Below are 23,751 nucleotides of genomic sequence, written 5' to 3' on the forward strand. Positions count from 1 at the left end.
TCATACTAGGAAACAGTCATTATAGATCGTAAGGACACAAGCGACAAAGTTACAGTCATAGAGTCACAAGTGGGAGGGGATGGGTGATAAGGAGTGATGAGAAGATTAACAGTAATAGTAGTGCAGACTTTGTAAATAGTTGGACAGTGTTGAGGGAATTATTTGTTTAGCAGAGTGATGGCATTCGGGGGAAAACTGTCCTTGTGTCTCGTTGTTCTGGTGTGCAGTGCTCTATAGCGTCGTTTTGAGGGTAGGAGCTGAAACAGTTTATGTCCGGGATGTGAGGGTTCTGTAAATATTTTCACAGCCCTCTTTTTGACGCCTGCAGTGTATAGGTCCTCGATGGAAGGCAGGTTCGTAGTAATTGTTATTTCTGAAGTCCTAAAAAGCCCAACCAAGATGGGCATGTGACGAGCCCCATTGATTAGGGATGGTACATCTGGTGGGACCACAAAAAAGGACCTACTCAGTGGTGGCCCCTTCTTTATGAAACATCATTCCCCCAAAGGTACAGTTGTCTCCCACCCTGTTGCTTTTGCAAAGGGCCATAAAAACATGGTTTTGTCAGAGAGCCTGGGGACCATGAATGGAGATGGAGCCAATCGAGCGGCTGATTGGATTGTGTTGTTGCTGTCACGGAAACTGGGTTGTTGTTTTTTTAAAACAGGTTTTGATTATTTGATGGATGTTTAAAAAAACAAATGGTAAATTTTGTTGGGCTGCTGTGTAAATTTGTTTAATAATTAAAGGGTAAATTATAGAGCCAGAGAGGAACTGGCCAATGACATTAGCATGGTTCAGCAACGGGGGTCCAACAGATGAAACCAAGGTGGATTGGGAATTGGTGAAGCAGAGAGCCAGTTTTATATTGGAGACTTTTGTACCAACACAAGGAGTGGTGGATAGTGCTTCAGACTGAATTGGCCGAAGTTATGCATAGTATAAAGATTGTAGATGTCTGTCACAATATTTGTGTTTGCCTTCAGGTCTGAATCCAGCACTGCAGACAAAGGAAGAAATATTACAGTGCAGACGAAAAATATTTTTGTGCAAAGCCAAAATAATTTATTTTTATAAAGAACAACACCTCAAAATACTAATTAGCCCAGGTGACAGTTGCTATATGCTTAAAATATGCATTTTCATAGGAAAATTGCACTATTTGTAAGAAGGGACAGTTTTCGATTGATTGCAGATTGTAGTAAAAGTCACAGTTTCTCTGCTTACATTATTTGTGTCTTCAATAGAAATTTATTGAATTTGAAGATGCACTGGAACAGGAAAAGAAAGAGTTGCAGGTTCAGGTTGAGCACCTGGAATTTCAAACACGGCAGCTGGAGCTGAAGGCCAAGAACTATGCCGACCAGAGTGAGTATAGCCATTGACAAAATTTGGCCATGTTTTACTGCATGCCATACACAGATTTTGTTGAATTTGGTTGGATTACCCTCAATGCATCATGAACTGCCAAATAGACAAAGCACTAATTGGCTTCAGAGGAAAAACATTTACTGTGTGTTGACCCGGGCCGTGGCACAAAGGCAACACAGTCACATAAGTAAGAAGAGTCCCTTTAATACCTCCAAATTTGCCCCCAATGTCCTGGTTACCTTCTGGCTGGAGAAAAAATTCTCCCAAGAACAGTCTTTAAGTGGAGGAAATTCAGTCCGAAAACGAAGTACATACAAATTGTAACTAAAAATACACACAAACCAAGCTGCAGCAATTAACTTGACAGGGCAGGATAAAGAATTGCAGACTTGATAGCACAGCAAAACACACACAGTTGGGAAGACGCCAGGAACCCATATAAGCCTCGACAATACCAGATAATTCACGATTTGCTCCCAACAGTTTGCTGTACGCAACTTCGCTTTTTAAACACTGTGTTCCCAGCTGCAGCTAATGAAGGGAATCAGGGCCCTTTCCTCCTCCTTAAGCCACGCAACTCACATTGCTCCCTTCTCTGTTCCTCCCTGCATGCCCTAGGATGAAGAGGGGGTGGGCCTGGGTTTTCCTCCAAATTTCCTCTGCCTTGCCCTACCTCTCCCTTGCTCTGCCCAGCCGGACTTTGCCCTTCCCCAGTTTCTTCCACAGCCAATGGAGCCACACTCCCACACCCCGTCAGCTGCTCGGCCTCCCCCTCCGAATCAGATTCTGACAGGGGCATGACATACTGAATGTAAAAGGTTTCTGCTTCAATTCCTAAGTTTGCATAGGGAACCAAATCCAAATGTTTATAAAGATGACACTTCATTAGATAGACCTTTGGTCTGACTAGGCTCAAGGTGTGGCTATTTGTAGCTTGTTTTAAAAGTTCAGAGACTGAATCTAAGATCTCTACCTGAAAAGTACATGCTGTATCAATTAAGCCACCAGGAAATTGAGGCACAACCTACTCTTTTGTTGATTTGTAATGTTACAACAAAGCAGTGGGAGTAAACTAGAGCAAGCTTGAAGAAGTATCCTCATTCCATTTACCACCTGTTAGTATCGTCTTTCTCAGAGATCTGTTTCTCCTCAACCCGCTTTCTTTTTTTTTTCTTTCTTTTTAAAATAATGAACAGTTTCCCGGTTGGAGGAGCGTGAATCTGAAATGAAGAAAGAATACAATGCTCTACACCAGCGGCACACAGAGGTATCTCCTTTACTAGGAGTGGATGAGAGCTGATTATTATTAGTTGGAATGTACAGGTCTAAAAGTAAATGACAGCAGTAACCCTAACTCCTTTCAGATTTATGGGACTGGATTCCCATCTTCTCTGATCTTCTGTTCTAGTGCGGTGGGTATTGGAGTATAGTAGCACTTAGCAATAGCACTTATATACCGCTTCACAGATCTTTCCAGCCCTCTCTGAGTGGTTTACAGAGTCAGCCTATTGTCCCCCAACAATCTGGGTCTTTATTTTACCCACCTTGGAAGGATGAAAGGCTGAGTCAATCTTGAGCCAGGATTGAGCTCCAGACTGTGGGCAGAGTCAGCCTGCAATACCACATTCTAACCACTGCACCACCAGGGCTCCTAATGCAACATCCAATCAACTGCAGCAATAGCAATAGCACTTAAACTTATATACCGCTTCCTAGTGCTTTTACAGCCCTCTCTAAGTGGTTTACAGAGTCAGCATATTATCCCCAACAATCTGGCTCCTCGTTTTGCTGACCTTGGAAGGCTGAGTCAACCTTCAGCCGCCAAACTGCAAGCAGCTGGCAGGCTGCAGAAGTAGCCTGCAGTACTGCATTCTAACCACTGCGCCACCACAACTCAATCATAGCTGGAAGTTTGTAAGTTCTGTCTCTGCTGTATGGAAAAGCCAGAACACTATTATTATTATTATTATTATTATTATTATTATTATTATTTTATTTTTATTTTTATTTATTAAAAGAGAAGCCATTTTTCAGATCACAAAACATTGGACTCGGGTACCACTCTAAATTGGAGAGGGAATCCACATTAAGTACCATCTTTCTTTTTCTTCCCCTTCTTTGGCAGATGATCCAGACCTATGTGGAGCACATTGAGAGATCCAAGATGCAGCAGGTCGCTGGAAATAGCCAAAACGAGAGTGGTCTGTCTGGGAGAAGGTAAGGTGTGCCCCCGGGTTCTGCCCCTAAGGAAGTAAGAGTTTCAAGGCGAGAAGGGCTGTTCTGATCTGGCCTAGATGCTTCTCTCCATGTGACCGAAATGAGCATCTTGGGACAATACATGAGCCAGGCTGCTTCTTTGAGCCTTTGGGAACAGGGTGAATTATGATGGTGGGATCTGCATGGGGAGAGTGAAGGAAAAATGCTTGAAATGCCTCTAGTTGTGTTACACAGCTTGTTTCCCTGTCGGCATGTTCCTTTGAAAAGTTGGTTTAAGTCTTCGTCTCCAGGAGGTTCAGTACTTTGTCCTGATGTTGTGAAGCATGATTTCAAACCAAAGGGTAGCAAATGTGAATGCATTTTGTACCACAGCAGAGTTTTTAAAAAATGATTTTAAAAGTTTGAATGTAAATTCCTTTAAGATACTCCCCCCAGCCCCTATTTTTTCCCAATTTACTATTTCCTTCTTAAGAAGTCTGGCTTCTTTGAGATTAGAAACAAACACTTTAAAGTAGAGTCCAAAGGCCAAAATGTTGGAAATTATATTTGTGTCTTCCTGTTCTAGCTTAAGAGCTATAAACAGGCTATGCAAGCTTTGAAAATAATTTGGAAGGAGCCCTTGGTGAGCATGAGATTAAATAAATCCCCTTGAAGTTAAGGCAACTCTTAAAGCAGCTGTACCGTTTTTTTAGGCTTGCAAGAAGTTTTTTTAAAGACTGGGCTCCTTCGCTGAAGAGCTATACTTGTACAGCTAGTCCTTGACTTATGACCACAGCTGAGCCCAAAATTCCTGTTGCTAAATGAATTTTGCCCCATTTGATGGCCTTTCTTGCCACAGATGTTGAGTGAATCACTCACTGCAGGTGTTAAGTTAGTAACATGGTCATTAAGTGAATCTGGCTTTCCCGTTGAGTTTGCTCATCAGAAGATCACAGAAGGGGATCACATGAAATTAGGACACTGCAACTTCGTAAATATGAGCCAGTTGCCAAGCATCTGAATTTCACCCATAGACATAAGGGGGGTGAAATGGTCATAAGTCACTTTTTTCGGTGCCATTGTAACTTCGAATGATCCCTAAATGAATTGTTGCAAGTCGAGGACTACCTGGACAAGGACAAAAGCTTTTCTGATTCAATCTTAACAGGTTACAGCTTGTGGTGGGGAATGGAGCCCAATGAGGATTATTATCTGCAGCCTCTTGCTTTCAGGTGCCTTATGCCCTAGGCAGGGACAGGCCCTCCGTGAAATGGGGTTATAAATTACAAAGGTGGGGATAGAACAGAGACTGAGATCATGGAGACAGCAGGAGCATTAATTTCTTCTACGTTGGGCAAGTTGTCCATCTTTGGAGTGAATAGATGGACTCGCTTCCGGGGGAAGAGAAAAGAACGTTGTTTAATTAAATCCCTACAGGGTGTGGGGTTTGGTGTCCTGTGTAAATCTTCTGTGACCCACCAACCAATGTCAGGAGTGTTATTTCCTTCATCCCAGTCAATGCACCTTCTTCTGTATTTGGCTTGTATCCGGCTGGACTTGTATTCCACAGTTCCCCTTGCTTATCTCACCTCTGCATGTGGTTAGCGCTATGATTGTGCTTAGGGGTTGTTTTTTTTCTTTTGAAAAGTGGAGACATCCTGTATCCTTTAGAATGGGAGCGCGTGTATGAGCACAGAACGTGTTCTGTAATTCCCGGATTTATTGAAGAGAGGGACATTTTTCTGTGTGAGGATGGGAGGATGCCAACGTGCTTTCCTTGTGATTTGCTTCCATTGGAGTTTCTTTCTATGAGTTTGAGAAGCTTGCCTTCTTTTTTTGGCAAATCAAAAACAATATGGCAACAACTGATTCGGACAGGCAGGTTTTCTACAGCAGGGGTGTCAAACTCAAGGCCCGGAGGCCAGATCCAGCCTGCGGGGTGCTTAGAGCTGGCCCACGGAGCCACCCTGAAACAGCGAAGAACTGGCCTGTGGTACCTCTGCCAGTGAAAACAGAACCCCTAGGATCCTCCCGAGCTCAGTTTTCTCTGGCAGAGGGTTGCAGGAGGCCATTGCAGCTGAAACGGAGCTTGGGTACCTGTTTTCACTGGCAGAGCCCTTGGACCATCACATGAGTGACGTCGAGCCGGCAACGTCCACTCTGGCCATGCCCACCCTGGCGCCCCGAGGTCAAACAGAGCCCCGATGCGGCCCTCCATGAAATCGAGTTTGACACCCCTGTTCTATAGGGGGAGCACAAGGGATGATCCCTTAAGACAGTGTTTCCCAATCTTGGCCACTTGAAGATGTTCAGACTTCAACTCCCAGAATCCCCCAGTCAGCTCCCAGAATTCTGGGAAGTCCACACTTCTTCAAGTGGCTGGGAAACCCAACCTTAAGAAAATATTGTTGGAGTGTAATGAGATATAAGAACATATAACTTTCTGGTCTGATTATGAAGTTCGAACTCATCCACAGATTTTGTGGATGAGAAGGATTCAACTTTTGAGATTTCAAAAACTCTTTATGTTATTGAGTGTGGGAGAAGTAGGTATAGGATGCATTGAATAGAGACAAAGAGTACTTCAAGCATTTTGCTAGTGGTATGAATGGTCTAGGAGAAACTAACTCCAAGAAGATGGTGATAGTTACTGCTGGGACAAATAGGTCTGGAATGCTGATCACTAAAATGTGAAATAGTATGAAGCCAGATTTGAGAGTCATCCACCCCTCTTTTCTGCTCTTTTAAATCCTGCTATTTTTAAAGTTTTGAGTTTTTCCCTGAAATGTGGTAATTTGTAATCCATCTTGGGAACTCACTGATGGAATGTATATCCCCCATTCCTAATAAACAGTTCTCAAGTTTTAGATGGCAATCAAAAGCCAACTTATAAACTTACTTGTCACCATAAGAAGGAAATCAACAATTCTTATTAGAACATATAGTATATCTACCCTTGTATTTCCTGGTACAGTTTTAGGAAACATAGAGAAAATTGTCCATAAGCCAGATGAAATATTACATTGGAAAACCATGATTAGAACTTCAGGAGTAGTTATTTCTACATAAAAGGAACTGATTTATTTTGGGATGTTTAATCCCTTCTCTCTCTGCTTTCGTGATCTAAGCTCTGTAGGATTAAAAAGAAAGAAAGAAAAAGGAATCGCACAGAGAGAAATACATATTTATATATTCCTGAGATTATGAAAAGAGTTACGCATTAAGGGTTATGTCCAGTGTGAGTCTTCCATTCAAGTCATCTCCGTCCTTCAATGTAAAATAAGTACATTATGAGAGATCTAGTCGTGGGTCTTTCACATGTAACTATTATCTGTGTCAATACTATCAAGTCCACCCCCCCACCAAAAAAAATTCTTATTTGTCCCACCTCTAAGAAGAAGCTAGAGCTGAAAGCTATGATGTGTTCTTTGTTTCTGATCCCTGGCTTGTTTCAAAGAATTCTACTCCAAAACAAGAATTCTAGAAAATCTTGGCTTACTATATTTTGCAAATGTTATACAATTGCCATCTTCTGCCATGAATGCAGAGACCATTGTTCGAACGATAAAACTGTGGGATCAGTGTTGAAACGACTATTTCAAATTTTTGCAAAGTGTCTTACGCTGATGTACAATAAAGAAACATCACTTTATTTGAGATTGCAGACCAGCAACGCAGTGTAACTGTACACACAACAGTATCATCCTTGCTTCACAATGTGCTTGTGAGGTTCTGGGCTAGCATGTCAATCTCTGTTCAAATGAGCATGTTGTCTGAGCATGTCAATGCATGCTTGCATGACGTTCGCACTCTAATGGTTGTTCTCTTGTCTTGCTTCTTGTGCCATTACCTGTCTTGTATTGGCTGTTCTCTGTTTGTCACTTCAGTCACCACCCATCATGGAGAAAAAGGTAATTTGGTGGACTCTTTCTAAGATGGGGAAGGGGTTGAGTTTTCTTTATCATCATCATGTTCACCATCATGTTCACCATCGTCATGGAATTTCTGATCACCAGTCATAGTTTGCCATTCTGTACTGCTGCTAAATGGAAGTGGGACAATCTCTTTTCTGAAGATCAGAGAAAAACATTCATGTTGAGCACAAGTTCAGAGTGTGAATCAGGCCTGGTAGCCACACCTATCATCTCCATACATTGTGTGTTTAGAGGCCTACTTGCCCCAATGTCTGCTCTGGCACCATGTTTGAAGTAGAAACAACAGGCACTATTTAAAATGGTTCCTATTTAGATTGGCAAGATCTCAAATCTTGCAGTATTGGGTGATCTTATAATAGTTACATTTTTTTTTTTTTTTTGAGTTTTTCAGCATTATTGGGGTGCGGTGTTGTGAGGAGCGGTTGATGTTTGATTCCCGGAGACAAAAATTAACCAGGGCTACCATAAAATATAGGGGAAAGGTAATTCAATATTTTTCTAAGAAGGTTGTAAGAGCCCTTCTTAGCCTCCTGCTAGGATAGAAGTCCTTGAGTGGCAAATTTTTGAAAAAGAGAGCAGTTTGAAGATTTTGTTAACCATGCATGAGGTGATTACATTTGTTTCTATTGATCCCCTTAATATGACTTCTTCTCCACAGGGGAATGTAAGGAAGTCTCATTAGCCTTTTCCCTCATTGCTTCCTCCAGAACCTTCAGTTTTACATTTGAAGTTCTGAGTTGCTTCTTAGTTGGATTAAATCCCCATTTGAAATCCATCAAACAAAGCTGAGTCATGCAAGGAGAAGTTTGACTCATTTCAACCATCTCCAGTGTTATCTTTGGGATAAGAAAGAGACATGTTTATAAAAAGCTGGTTTGAGTTCATTATCATATCCAAATCTCTCCTTCTCCCTCAGAAAACTAAAAACATTGGTGAGATAGGGCTGGAAAGGAGCACTTTTGGAGGGAAAAAGTCCACACAGAGCTCCTTGGGAGAAACCTCCTCCCATTTTTTTTTGGCTTAGCTAGCAGAAGAGATGACACAAAACTGATGTTAGCTATTTAGCATTTCACCATACTTTAGCTGTGTATGAACCACATTCTCATGTTGAGTCATAATAGGATTTCGTGGGAAATTCCATGTTATTTGAACACATCAATTGTATTTTGCTAAACTAGGAACTGGAGAATTTATATTTTTGCCTTCTACTTTCAACTTTGAAAATGGCAACAACTGGGAGATGAAACACATCCGCACTGGGAAAAGCAAGGGAAAAAAATGATAGTAACCCAGTCTTGGATAGATTTGTAGTATCTGATTTTCATTCCTATATGTCAACTTGTCCTAAAATAGTCAAGATGGATCAAGCTACACATTAAGTGTCTTATAGCATTCCCTTGTTCTTTTGATTGTGTTTTTTATCTTATTTCTGTTTCAAAGTGTCTGAGTCATGGCCATGATCTTCTCAGTCCTCTTTTGTTTTCATAGCAACTCAACTAGCTTAGATAGGATGTTATTTGAGTGACTGAACTCAAGATAATTCCAAGGCTAAGCAAGGCTCTGGACTCTTACTTGATAGTTCCCCAAATTGTTATCCAGTGCTTTTAGCCAATCTGCCACAGCCAATCTGTACCTGAGATTGAACAGTGAAAGAATATAATGTTCTGAGCTTCTTGTCATGATTTAATTAATAAGATTTGGGGCTACTTTTCGTAAATTCTTTTGATCTTAAAAGATCTATAATTCAGTGGCAGAGAACATACTTTGTATGTCTACCTCCTTGTATTTCCAAGACAATACAAAAAAGGGACCTTGTTTAAAATGCTGGCAAAACCCATTTAGATCAAGACAAGCAACTTTAGGTTTTTGGTTTTTTTTGCAAGAAGCCCATTACTGTCAAGGTCAATCTGTGCCCTTCCTCACACTTTCCTGGTGAAGAGAGAGTGGCAGAGGAAAAAAATGGTTGATGGGGTAAAGGTGTTTTCATCTAGTTTTGATGGAATCTAAACCCAACCTCCACCAGTTTTGTTTTCATCTTGTCCATCAGACGGGTTTTAATAGAAGGCAGCCCTCAATACACCTTGAGGAAGCTAAACATGATTAAACTTAGTTAATACTTTGATGGGAGATAATTCTATTATTATTATAAATCTGTTAGAATGTGGTAGAAACCAGAATTATCTGACATCTAACAGCAAATGTAAATGCTTAGCCAAGTGTCACTAATCGTGAAAAGTTAAATGGAAAAATCCAATGGCAAATGACTCGTGTGTTGTCAAAAAAACAAAAACAAATAAACCATATGGACACATCCCTCAGGAGGAATTGCACTCAATTTGGAAACTTGACTTTATTTGATTAAAAAGAAAAAGTAGACCAACTTGCTGTATGTCGCTCAGAGTTGCTTTTGGGGAGATGGGTGGCTATACAAAATTGATTAATAAATAAGCTTGGAATAAGGACTATTCTGAACTTAGTGAACAGGAATGTGTGGATAGGGAAGAACATTGTGAAGTGCATTTGTTCCCCAAGCGCCGGTGTTGAAGATTTCAACACCTAGATAATTTCCTCAACTAACTTGGATGGCCTTCTTTAAATGGAAAATGGCTGTCATGGTGAGACAGTTAAATGGTTTACTTGATGCCTCTAAGGCAGCGTTTCTCAAGCTTGGTATCTGGAAGAGAAGTGGACTTCATTTGACTTTCAGTGCTGAGCTTGAGAAAAACTTATTATATGGAAGTTTCTTTAGTATGCCATCTCTTTAGATTCTGTTGTTATGAGTTGGAATAACATGGATGATTCCTCTCAGCCCAAATTCATATAAGAGACAGGTTTACATTCAATGGATCCTAAAGAACACTTGAATTCTAATTCTGGGGTCCTTGATGCTCTCTGAGCATGGTTGTTTTCTTGCAGACATTTCATTACCCAACTAGGTAACATCATCAGCACTAGAAGGGGGTTGGTTGGTTTACCACTGATCATGTTCGGAGATGGTATTCAGCAGGTTCTAACCAGTTCTGAAGAACCAGTAGCGGAAATTTTGAGTAGTTTGGAGAACTGGCAAATCCCACCTCTAACTGGCCCCACCAACCCCATCTATTCCCTGCCTCCCAAGTCCCAACTGATCGGCTGGGTCTTCTTTGGTTGCCCTGCACAGGAGAACGGAGCTGGAAAGCAGGTTAGTGGGGTGGGGAGGGAATGGGGATTTTACAGTATCTTTCCCCTGCCACGCCCACCAAGCCACGCCCACAGAACCTATAGTAAACAATGTTGAATCCCACCACTGATTTCATGTTACCTAATTGGGTAATGAAACATCTGCAAGAAAACAACAACCAGAGAGACCAAGGACCCCACAGTTCAAGCTGAAGCTACAAATATTCTCTTCTATTGAGCATAGCCTCCTGCTTGAGCAGGGGGTCAGACTAGAAGACCTCCCAGGTCCCTTCCAACTCTGTTATTCCGAATGCTATTTACTATGGCACGTTTTTTTTAAAATTGTTGTTGCTTTTCATGCGTTCAAGCCTGCCATGTTTCACTGACTCTTTCCCCTCTTTTTTTTCTTGCTCTCTCTCTCGCTCTAGCATGAAGAGGCGTCCTAATTCACTGAACATCCCCCTCACAGATGATATGGTACGTGGGCAGGTGGGGGCCAAGATTGCCCCCGCAGTGGACCACTGGCACCTGAGTGACCTCAGTCAGCTGCAGTCCAACTCCGTCTACAAGGTTTTTTTTACAACTATCATGGAAATGAGAGCTTCCCTGCCTACTTGTCAAATTATGTTTTCCATGGGGGGGGGGGGAGAGAAAGACCCTTTGTGTCTGTAACCCTTTGCAGCCTAAATCCATTTCTCCCCCCTCCCTCCTGGCCTGTTGGCTCGCTTAACTTTTTCTACCTTTCCAGGAACAGGCAACTTATGATCCTTCTACATTTTCCCACATTCCTCCCTTTTGATTATCCAGGTTGGGTCCATTGGGAGGTTCAAGTTTAGCCATGCTAGAAGGAGCTTTGTGCTCAGAATATTTTATGACCTGATGCAGCAAATGTTTTCATGTTCGTTTGCTACCCTTCATATTTTGGAGCATGCGTGGAGGTGAAGCGGAGCTCACGAAAGAGGGGGCCTAAATGGATATTCATAGAGTTGGAATGCCCCCCCCAAAATCATCAAATTCAAGCTCTAAGAAACCTGGGGAAGTAGAAATTCTAATGAAAGGAAGGGAACAGTCTTTTCCCTGATCAGAACATCTTGATATTTTATCTAGCGTTGAATCAGTTTTCCCTTTCTTCTGGTTGCAGTCTGATCATTCCTTTCTGGAACCCGCAACATTTGTGCTTCATCCTCTGTGGGTCATCCTTTCAAGGATGGGATTTTTATAATTTAAACCAGGGGTGTCCAACCTTGGCAACTTTAAGACTTGTGGACTTCAACTCCCAGAATTCCTCAGCCAGCAAAGCTGGCTGAGGAATTCTGGGAGTTGAAGTCCACAAGTCTTAAAGTTGTCAAGGTTGGACACCCCTGGTTTAAACCATCCATATTACTCTTCTTCCTTTTCAATAAGAATGTAGTTTATTAGCCTTAGTCCTGGAAATGACATAGGATAGTATGCTTGTTGTGGCTTTATCTCATTCTGACCAACAGACTGCGGTGAAAACTTAGTTCTCCATCATTTGCTGTTAGTCAGTCATACCTTTATGCCAACAGCCAGTCACCACAGTGAGCCCAGGACTCTGAAGAAAATTAATACTTTCTGGATAGGAAACACGCTATTGTTAAGTTAAATGATCTTCTCATGTTTAATCACATCTGGATTGTTTTGAATCTCACCAGCGTACGGTGTTGGTGACTTCAAAAACAAGGCCTTCCTTCCTGAAGATGTAAACGGCTGCAAAGGGTTAAGCAGTCATCTTTTCATAGTCTTCATTGTCATTGATGTGAATGTGACCTTTAAAAATTAGCAATAAATTCATTTAGCTCAAGCTATTTTGCTTCCATTAGACATCTACCTCAATCCAGGTGTTGCTGCAGCTTGAAACAACACTAAATGGGAAGTGCTTGAACTTGAGGGAAGGAAGACTCCATTTTGCTGTCTTCTTTCATCCAAAATTTTATACCGGCCATGAAGAAAGAGATTCAGTCTTTTTCCATTGTCCGATTGGAAGAAAGGTAGTAGGTGGTATCTGCATTTGTGTGCATTCAGCAGGGAAAGGACCGGGTTAGCCATGGTCCTTCCTGTTCCAGGAAGTCTTTATCAACTGTCAAATCCTGCCTAGATTGGCCCACAAGTTTTGCAAAGGCGACATCCATTCTCTGGACTCCTCAGGATGGCTGCACAATTAATGGGGTGCTGTTGGTATAGCATGTATGAAAATTAGTTCATTCAACTAAATACAACGTCCCAGGATAATGCTACAAGATCCAGTCTGGGTTGGTCACTAGGACCAAAGGTTTCATCTTCCAAATTTTTGGGTTGGAGCTCATCATCAGGGCACTTCTCTCTCTCTCCAGAATATGTGCACTGGGCTGTCCTACCCACTGTATTTATGTGGTTCCTGGTTAGGTGTGTGGCTTTTAATTATTAGGGCGTTGTCTCTAGTTGACTCTAGTTGACCCTTTTATATAATGTATACAATCCTGGAAGGCAACCTCTGGTGTCTGAAGATGTCCCTTACTGATCTTTTGAAGAGAACCTTTCCTTATTTTCAAGGAGAGTTTAGTTTCCATAATAGTCAGTTGAATCTATTGTCCCCATATACGATGGTCTTGCTTTAGGTTCCACCTAAACGCATTGGGTTCTTTTGATTTTCCCTGCTAGGTGTTTTCAATAAGAATCAGATGAAAAGGTACATTGACCATTTAAATAAAGGAAAAATAGAAAGCTGATTAATAACTAATTTTAACAGTGCAGTGGCCTGAGAACACACGGTAGTGGATCAGCTCCTAACCAGTTGCACTGCTCTCCCCATAGCAATTAATTGCACACCCCTCAGGTTGGAAGTGGTGATGGACAACCTGGACCTATAAGGTCTAAAGCCTGTTGTAAGACTGCTTGAAGCCAGCGGTGGAGAGTCCATTGTCTTGGTGATATTGTTGGACTCAAAATTCATATCTGTCTCAGCTGCTCGAGTTCTTGATTGCTATTACGCTGTGTGGTTGAAAGATAAGCAACCGGTTGCCACCCTAAAGATTATGAATTTTTGATTTAATGGCAAGGGTTAGTGGGAATAGTTCAGAATAAACAGAGCACCATGATTTGCTTATCTCCAGTTTAATATATTGGAGTTCTTTTGCCCGTTGACTAAAAGGAGGCAGTAATTAATTATGCACCCTATCGTGCACGGGATACAATTTGGATTTTATAGTCTTACTTTAAGTCTCAGAAGAAATTGTAAGGAGTTGCGGCCACTTCTGGGTACCACATGCAGTTACTGATTAATTTTGGAAGCCCATTGCAAGTGAATTGAGATCTAGCAGCCCGCTGAGCATAAGGGAAGTTGCAGGAAAAATAAAGTTTTGGGCACTTGCTCTACTGGCTTTGGCACTGCCAACCTTCAGGCCCCAAGGGATTCATTGCAAGACCTTGCAGTCCTGACAGCAGAGATGTTCCTCATCCATGAAACTTTGTGACACACCGTTGTTCATTTCGTGGTTTCCATTACTGCTGCTTGGCGTCTTATGTTCATACTTCTTAATGCTTCAAAGGCAGCAATAGAACCAGGGGTGAAAAAAAAAACGGATTGGTGTGGATATCTTGCCTTTTCTCTCTCTCTCTCTCTCCCCTCTTTGCAAACCTCATTTCACGCCAGTGTCCACCTGATGAAATGTCGGAATCTGGACAGTCCTCTGCAGCCGCCACGCCCAGCACCACAGGAACAAAATCGAATACCCCCACATCCTCGGTGCCCTCGGCTGCTGTGACGCCCCTAAATGAGAGCCTTCAGTCGATGAATGACTACGTCACCTCCAAAAACAACAAACGGTCACGGGAGAAACGGAACAGCCGAAATATGGAAGTTCAAGTGGTCCAGGAGACAAGGAACGTGAGCATAGGTAGAGTTAGTGTGTCTGCTTAACTCGCTTCCTGAACTTCTTAGTTTCTCATCATCTACCTGGCTAGTTTTGTGGTCCTGGAATTAATCTCTTGCTAAAAAGAGGATCGCCAACGTCTGATGACGGATGTGGCACAAGAAGAAGAAATTAATTGGAAAGACCTTAAATAGTTAGGGACCAAAAATATTTGAGATAATGATTTCGTCAGTGTAGTCTAGTCGAGGCAGGTAGTCCTTGACTTACGACCACAATGGAGACCAACTTTTCTCTGCTAAGCAAGGCAGTTGTTAGTTGAGTTGTGCTCCATTTTGCAACCTTTTTAGCCATGGTTCTTAAGCAAATCACTACAGTTGTTAAATGGATCACGTCATTAAGCATTAATCTGGCTTTCCCCCATTGACCTTGTTAAGGTAGTGAATGGCAATCACATTACAGACACTGTAACTGTCATAAATACACAGCAGTTGCCAAGGGCCCAAATGTTGATCACGTGACTGTGAGAAACACAGAGACCATTGTAAGTGTGAGGAGCGGTCGTAAGTCACTTTCTTCAGTACTGTTGTAACGTTGAACGGTCACTAAAGGAATGTTGCAACTCGAGGACTACTGTATGTGAGACAGACAAGGTAGGCATGCATTCTGGATTGCGGCTGTGTGATATTTCTGATGCCCTAAAACACAGGTTGTGTTACTCGGTGTCTATGGAGATTCTCCATAGTCATTCAGGTCATTGGTTGGTCCCAAAGGTGCTTTTTCCAAGAAGCAACTGGACTTTCTGGTTTTTCTTTGAAGACGTTTTGCTTCTCATTCAAGAAGCTTCTTCAACTCTGTCTTGTAGCAGTCATTGAAAAGTCCTGTCTCAGGAATCGACATACTAAATAGTCTGGGACGCCTGGTATGCATGGCTTAAGAATAAAAAGAAATTAAAGTTGCAATTAGGGAAAGAATAGGAAATTATGTATAGAAATGTATATATCTACTGTGAAGAAAATAGAAATATATGATGAAAATATATAAATCTGTAACAAGAATAAGGGAAAGAATATGCAATGGTAATGCAATGTAACAAGAAAGAAAGAATGTTTTGAAAGATGATAAGGAAATGAAAATGATTTCTTTGACGTAGGCACAATGATGTATGTAATTTTATTTTATGTTTTTAAAAACTTTTGAAAATTGAATAAAGTCTCCAGTCTAAATGTGTATGGAGGTTCTCAGTCCTCCAGGTCATGATTGTCCCAAAGGAGCTTTTTTTTTTTTTTCAAGAGGCAACTGGACTCCCTTGTTTTTCTTTGAAGACGTTTCCCTTCTTATCCAAGAAGCTTCTTCCGCTCTGATTTTCATGGAGAAGTCGGAGCTGAGCTTTCTGCAGGATGTTTTCTAAAGAAGCTTCTTGGGGGAGAAGCAAAATGTCTTCAAAGAAAAACCAGAAAGTCCAGTTGTTTCTCGAAAAAGCACGTTGGGGACATGTGCTACTCCGTGTTTTTCAAGAGAAGGAGAAGGGCAATGATGCATGTTTAGTCCAAATGCTTTGTTGGCTCACCAGCATACATGGTTCCCCCCTGCCTTTGTTACAGGAATGGGAAGCAGTGACGAGGGGTCGGATTTTCAAGATATTGACTCTACTCCAGAGTTGGACATGTGCCAGGATCCTAGACTGGAGCGCTCAGGGAACAGGTTGGAATACTTTGGAGGGGCAAATTTAATCATTTAAAGCAGGGGTCCCCGTGGAACAAGTCCTACCGGGCCGCTGGTTTGCTGGGCGCCGCCATCTTGTTTTGATGAAAAAGTGCTTCCGGTGAGCTTTTCCGGGTAGATGATGCCGGTACCGGGCCGCGCCATAAAAAAGGTTGGGGATACTGGGCCGCGGCATAAAAAAGGTTGGGGATCACTGATTTAAAGGGTTCCAATAGTGGGAAATCATTGAAACAGACCCCATAGTTTATGAAGCTGGCCTATTTCTTCTCATTGTCAACTCCTTGTAGGGTAGCTGTCCTGCTAAACCCGTGTTTCCCAACCTTGGCTACTTTAAACGTGTGGACTTCAACTCCCAGAATTCCTCTGGCTGGAGAATCCTGGGAATTGAAGTTCATACAACTTAAAGTTACCAAGATTGAGAAACACTGTGTAAGGCATCCAGAAAGTATCCATGACATCAATCACTCCGAGACATATTCTCTCCAATTGATTTATTTAGGAACAGATCTGGCATGTCTAAGGCAATTTCCCAAAGTGAAAGTATTTTCGTGGTTACACAGAATCCACCTTCTCTCCTCCCACTTCTACGCTTCATAAATCACGAGAACCAATTAACTGCAACTGGAACTTCTTAGTACGACATACAGAATAACCTTGAACTTTTCAACTCCTCCACCCACCCCCCTTCTTTTAATTGTGGCAGCTGAATTTCAAAGCTGACACACTGTGCTAAACAGTCTGTGATGACCCAGAGTATCTCAGAAATATAACAAAAACCAAAACATAAATAAAAGTCATTTAACTTGGCTTCAACTTGGCTTCACTATTTCATTGTTCACAGTGGAGGAGAAGTAAACTATTTTCAAAATAACATTTCAAAGGAAAGAAACACAGTTCAAATTCAAAGAGCCGATAACGAAGCAAAAACCAAAAACAAACCACTCTGAATAAAGTTCCACGACAGACCAGGATAGATAATTGCCAACTTCAGGAAGATAACCAGGGACAGTCCATTGGAAGAACGCCAACCAAGATAAACCTTCTTTAGGAATAAAACACTCATTTGTCTCCAGCGTCTGTTAGCACGCAGGTCCAAACTCTTATGCAGATCTCACACCTGCAACCCATGAAGAGGATCATGGCCCTCTCCTCCCGAGTAGACCACGTTTTACCCTGATCCTCTCCTCCCTCCGTGCCCTAGGATGGATAAGGGGTCCTCCTCTGATTGCTCAGAGTCAGTCTTCACCAGGGGCATGACACAGTCATTTACAAATTTCTGGTCTCTTTCATGCGCAGAACATACTTTTCCTGGTTGGCATAAGGGTAAAAAAAAATGTATTTTGGGTGGAAAAGCTGCCTTCTGTGATTAAGAGAGGAAAACGAAACTATTTCTTGCTGCAATGTATTTCTAATTCTTCTTTTTATGTAAATAGCCCAACACAAGGGATAGTGAATAAAGCCTTCGGCATCAATACTGATTCCCTGTATACTGAGCTTACTGAAGTCGGCTCAGAGGCCATTGGAGACGTGGATGAAGGAGCAGATCTGCTAGGTAAAGATCGTTTCAAAAGCATGGCTTTTAAAATCCTTACCTTGATTATCCTCACCACAATACTTCGAAGTAGGCTTTTGACACAAATTTCTAAAATGTCAGTAGATGTTTAACTTGGATAATTTAAATATCTGGAGAAAAGGAAAAGGTGAGACCGATCAGTGGCATTTGAATTCAAGTTCTAAGATTTATCTAATGTATGCCAGAGTGTATAGGTATGAAAAAGGCAATTATTTGCTAATCAGGGTTATCCATTCTGCCAAATTCTGCGGTATTTATAAATGCAGTCTTTTAAAACATGTATGAATATTTTTTTTGTTCTGCATTTTCTAATTAATTTGCTTAATTTATTCCATTCGTTTTGAGATTGGGAAGGAGTTTTGTGGCGTAATGATGCCTTGTTATTCTCAGGCTACTAAGAAGGCTACAATTCTCTTTACCTTTGAGGCAGTTATTTTTCTTAACCATAGGACTTATATCTTTAAAAGATGTCATTGTTTTCTTTAAAAAAGCTGAATTCTTTGATCAGAATCATATTCTTATCTCACTTTTTCTCCACCTGTTCTGCAAGGAACAGGAATCTATCCATGTTAGAGGGCCAGATTTGTAGCAGAGATTTTAAAAAAGCATTTAATAAAGTAAATAAACTATAGAGAGGTAGCTAACCCATGAGCTTAAAACAAAGCAAATAGTTTGTACAGTCACAGGCTCACTTAGCAGCCATTTCATTTTAAGAATCAAGTTTAAATGGGTTCCAATTTTGGTTGTTAAATGAAGATATCTGTAGTATGTTGGGTGTACCCAGCCATTATGGTTTGTGAGCTATGCTTTATGGATTAATCCCAGCCAATTAGGATTTATTTAAGAAACTATGATTAAACAATCCTTAGCTTACCGGTTGTTGCCTTTAGATCTTTATTTGACTTATATGGTCAGCTATATGATGATTCTAGTCTGCTCACAACCTTCTGTAAAACAAAGATTTGCCAGACCAAAGAGCCTCCCAGCTCAGTCTCCTCAACCTAGCCCAATTCTTGGGGGAAAAGCTGGGTCTTCACAACACCTCACTCACAGCTTCTTTGCTCAGTTCCTGGTTGGTTCCTGCCAATCTTTAATTGTTGGGCTCACTTGGCATCTTACAGGATAGTTAGAAGGATGTTTGAGGCCTAAAGGAAACCAAGAACAAACTGGAAAACTGCCAACAAACCATACTCTCCATTTGCATGTCACACTAAGCTGCAGTTGCAAACCATAAGCAAGCTATGGTTACGGACTGCTTGCCTTCAAACAAACCATAACTTATTCCATTCTCCTTTCCACGTTCACACAACCATAGAAAGGTAGAGACAAATAAAATACGTCAGACCATAACGTGACACCCGAGAATCCAACCCATTCAAGAACACACACAAATATCCTATTGTGGGACAAGATGATATTCTTTGCAGACATCTAAGGTATGCTTGAGGTTTTGTTTGGAGCTGGTGGGACACTCCCTGAGCGTCTTAGTGAGATTTGGGTTTCAAAATGTCATATTTTTCTTTCATCCCTCACTGTCTCGAAGCAGAACAATGCAAAGAAAGCAAGAGAAAATTCTTCCTTCATGAAAACCAGATACCACTGTGAGGAAAAAACTAGGTTAAATGAGGGGCTCGCAAGGGCCTCAGGCACATTTTCATCAGAAACATCGTCCATTCCTCTCTCATGCCCCTCATGCTTTTCCTCATGTAAATTCATGCTGCTTATGGTCACGGTGGAACTTTTCTTTATGGTTTCATGCCTTTTGATATGGAAAAATGGCAAAATCATTGTCTTGGGGTTTGGGGGAGGGGGGGGAGGGAGTTGTTTAAAAAGAAAATCCAAGAATTATTTTTTGTTGTTGTTGGTTTTAGACATTGATTGACTTTTTTTCCCTCCCCACCCTACTCCATTCCTTCCTCTCTGTGCTTCGTGGGACATGGCCCATAGGGGAATTTTCAGGTGTGTATTTCTCCTCTCCTTAGATTCCTGGTTTATTTTCTCCTTTTCCTTTTCTTCCCCCCCCCTAGAATTTTTAAACAAATGAAGAGGATATTCACATGTAATAAATCCTGTCAAAATTCATTTTGTTAACTTGGTTCTACCTTTCCCTACTTTTATTAGTTTGGACAGTAGATGTTGGGAACCTGCCAGTGAGGCTGGAATGAGGGGTCAAACAAGGACCTAGCTTGGAATCCTTGTGCAGCCACATGCAGCATAAGCTTGACCTCCCCCAAAGATCCATTAAGCCTTATCTGGTCATTCCCAGGGAAAGGCAAGCAGTCTGAAGAGATTCTTGTAACATATGTGACAAACAATAAAAGTACTGACTGGGTATTTATGAGAGGCTGTTTTTGCTTGCTCCTGAGGAGTGGTGTGGTGGCCTAGAAGTGGAGCTCTCGCCTCACAATCAGGAGGCTGTGAGTTCAATCCTAGATAGAGACAGATATTTCTCTCTCTGGGCACTATGAGAATATATCTACTGAACAAAACTCTGCCTTGGCAACAGGAAGGGCATCCGGCCATTCAAACACTCTGCTAGCTCCATTCAATTGCTCAGTCTCCACTCCGCAGGGGATTATGGGGTTGTTAAAAGAAGATGATGATAGTTGCTTGCTCCTGACGGTTAGGTGTCTGAATACAAGAGACCACTTTCTGTTCTTGGCTTCTATTTCCTTTCTGCAGTCTCCATCCTCTCTGTCTACTTGATCCCATCTACTTTGGGATTTAAGGTGGGAAATCCTAATATATGGGATGAAGATTGTACTTTCTTTATTAATTAAGGCATATCAGGACTCAAAGCCTGAAATTTAATATCCACCTCTTAGGTGATTTTAAAAAAAATATTTGGGAGAATGGTGCTTAAGTCACCAGTTTCTAAAGTATAGCCCTGTGATGTAGTTGGGTTACAGGTTGCATCATCCCCAATCAGGTTAGTCTGCAGTCAAGGATAATGAGAATTATAGTCCTGTAATATTTAGGGGTTGCCAGAATGAAATTAAGTGTTAACTGGATGGATCTGGCGCTACTTCTGACAAACTAACAATAAGTGGGGGGGAAACTACCGAACAAGTGAATTGGTTTGTGATGTTCTCCTTTTTTCCAATTGTAATAATCCTGGGACTTTTAGAGGAGAATGCTCTAGAGCAAGGGTCTTCAAACTTGGCAAATTTAAGATTTGTGGATTTCAACTCCCAGAATTCCTGAGCTAACATGACTGGAGGAGGAATTCTGGGAGTTGAAGTCCAGAAGTCTTAAAGCTGTCAAGTTTGAAGACCCTTGCTCTAGAGCAGGGGTCTCCAACCTCGGTGACTTTAAGACTTGTGGACTTCAACTCCCAGAATTCCTCAGCCAGCAAAAACTAGGTACCACTTTAAAGCAAAGCTGGTTGAGGAATTCTGGGAGTTGAAGTCCACAAGTCTTAAAGTCACCGAGGTTGGAGACCCCTGCTCTAGAGCAAGGGTCTTCAAACTTGACAGCTTTAAGACTTCTGGACTTCCAACTCCCAGAATTTCTCCTCCAGTCATGTTAGCTCAGGAATTCTGGGAGTTGAAATCCACAAATCTTAAATTTGCCAAGTTTGAAGACACTTGCTTTAGACAAATAGCTACTCATCTTGATGGTTGTACATTCCTTTTGGAATCAAAAGCCATGTGCTTTTGGAAAACCAGTTCCTGGGGAGGCAACAGTAGAAAAAGGAGATTGCCATCATACACTTTGTATGTAATTTGTGTGTAATTGACTGCCCATAATGTGGGGCTGCATTGGCCCTTGACAAGGTTGTACTATTGCTGAGCAAAATTACCCTTGGATATGGAACTCTGTTGCCCTTAGCAGCACCATCTCTACTAGTATTCTCAACCTTGGCAACTTGAAGATGTATGGACTTCAATTCCCAGAATTCCATAGCTATCAGGTCACCTGGGGAAATGTGGGAATTGAAGTCCACTCATTTTCTGCCAAGTTTCAGAAACACTGATCTAGAGGAATGGCCCAGAGGAAGCCAAAATCCTTTAGTTGTTCATCCCACTAGTTAAGTTTATATGACAAAAGGATATAGATTTGGTTGTTTCTCAATCTAACTCCAGCAGCTTTTGATAAAAGTTGACTTACCGTATTGTAAAGCAAAGCTTGTTTTAAGAATATTTTGTTCCTCTGCCATTAATATCCCCTCCACTTTACTTAAATGATTAAGCCATCCTTATCCGGCATATCTTAAAAGCAACAGCAGATACTTGTGACAAGATTTGGCAAACCAGTGTTTCAGATTTTTAAGACCCAGAGGCCTACAGAATCCAACAAAATCATCATCCAGTCAAGTGCCGTATTTAGCAGAACGCACGTTTAGATTAATCCAGTGGGATCGTTAAAGTTCTCGTTTCATTTATTTTCTTATTCTAAAATAGCGGTAAGAAGCAGCACCAAGAAACCCAGTGTTTTCTTTGTATCTCTGAAATTTGGAAAGTTCTTGTCAGGCTGGGCTACCTGCAGCTCTCGAGTTATTTAGCCTCAGTCAAGACCAGGTTCTGCGGTTCTAATGGGCCAAAACTCATAAGGAGAAGAGAATAAGGTAACGGCGGAAAAGAAAGTGAATTCAAAATGGATAGATGAGAGGAGAATGGTAGAGAGAGAAAACAAACACAAAAGAAAGGGGTATGGCAGAGAGAGAAAGAAGCTGTGCTTTCACTTAGTGTTCTTCGAGCTCTTGGAAACGTCATCCCCACCCCACCCCCAAATGCAACCTTTTGTAGAAAAAGGTTTACCAGCTCTCTTTGTTGCTTCCAGTTTACACCCCTCTGCTTCTCCAAAGAAAGTAAAATTACTAGCATCTACTGTCTCCAAAGAGAGTAAAAATGCTAGGACTTTCCTCGTGCTTTTCTCCTCCTCCAAGAGAAGATGAGGTCTTCCTTAGAGTTTGGGTGTTTTACTCCTGCAGAAGTGGGCCTGCAACCTCGGGGTTGAATCCAAGATATTTTATGCCCTTTAATCCTATTTCATTGCTTTTGAGAATGACCGAATAAGTCATGAAGATCTTTCATTTGGTTGCAGCCTATGAAGAGGCACAGCTTGATTTTGATGGTTCCTTCCCCCAAACGTTTCTTTTTATTTGTTAACTTGTGTATCTTGCCTAGGAAAGGCACAGAAATCTTGTTCAATAGAAGGAAAGATTCTTGCTGTTATAACATTAAAAGCAGAGCAACAGCATTCTTCATCTGCTATGTTCCAGTTCTGAGAGGTGGACTTAAGGATACCATGAGACAGATCCCCAAATTCCTTTGTTTCTTGGATGCAAGGAGCTGTTCCCCAAACCTCCCTCTCATTCTCTCAAGAGGAAAGAACATTTGGATCTAACCCACAAAAACAAGGCATATGATTTTGGTTTGGGTTTCTTTAGAATTCTTTAGACAACATTTTAGAAGAGAATATTTGTAGCTCAAGGTGGAACTAGGGGTCCTTGGTGACTTCCAAGCTTAGTTTTTTTTTTCTTACAGATGTTTCGTTACACCGTTCCACGGTGCCCATGAAAAAGAAACTGGGCTGATGGACTACAGCAAAAGTTTTCCAGGATGGAGGGAGTATATTCCAGAAAGGGGGGTGAGATAGGAGCTAGAGGAAGAGAATTAGAATAGCTATGCTCTAGATCAGTGGTGGCTAACCTTTTTGGGCTCCTGTGCCAAAAATTGTCCGTGCGCTTGCGCACATGCGCTTGCATGCCAGCACCCAGAAGGCAAATGCGTCCCCCCAATGAGGAAAGCCTCTGCAGCCTTTGCAGGCCGAAAAATAGGCCCGTTTGGTCACTTCTGGAATTTCCGGAAAGACAGGAAGTGATGAAACGGGCCTATTTTTCAGCCTGCAAAGGCTGCAGAGGCTTTCCTCAAGCCTCTGGGAGGCCGAAAAAGGCCTCAAACGGGCTGAAAATCAGCTGGGG

The 23,751-nt window shown here is 41.7% G+C and overlaps 1 protein-coding gene across 30 annotated transcripts in view; it reads left to right on the forward strand.

Annotated features, from left to right (window-relative positions):
• Positions 1-23,751, forward strand: part of MAPK8IP3 (mitogen-activated protein kinase 8 interacting protein 3) — a 59,003-nt gene that overhangs the window by 6,483 nt on the left and 28,769 nt on the right. For 13 of the 30 annotated variants that reach the window (XM_087973310.1, XM_087973313.1, XM_087973319.1 and 10 more), the window contains exons 2-10: positions 1,248-1,368; positions 2,568-2,638; positions 3,497-3,588; positions 7,455-7,478; positions 11,090-11,231; positions 14,311-14,554; positions 16,132-16,231; positions 17,686-17,804; positions 19,773-19,784. In XM_087973310.1, coding sequence (XP_087829436.1) covers positions 1,248-1,368; positions 2,568-2,638; positions 3,497-3,588; positions 7,455-7,478; positions 11,090-11,231; positions 14,311-14,554; positions 16,132-16,231; positions 17,686-17,804; positions 19,773-19,784 — 925 coding nt within the window. The remainder of the gene's footprint in view (positions 1-1,247; positions 1,369-2,567; positions 2,639-3,496; positions 3,589-7,454; positions 7,479-11,089; positions 11,232-14,310; positions 14,555-16,131; positions 16,232-17,685; positions 17,805-19,772; positions 19,785-23,751) is intronic. The other 17 variants (XM_087973332.1, XM_087973333.1, XM_087973335.1 and 14 more) reach the window with 4 other exon arrangements.

The sequence above is a fragment of the Notechis scutatus genome, chromosome 12 (assembly GCF_049901735.1).
Source record: "Notechis scutatus isolate UNSWTSFEM ecotype Mainland chromosome 12, rNotScu1.2, whole genome shotgun sequence".
Taxonomy (NCBI): domain Eukaryota; kingdom Metazoa; phylum Chordata; class Lepidosauria; order Squamata; family Elapidae; genus Notechis; species Notechis scutatus.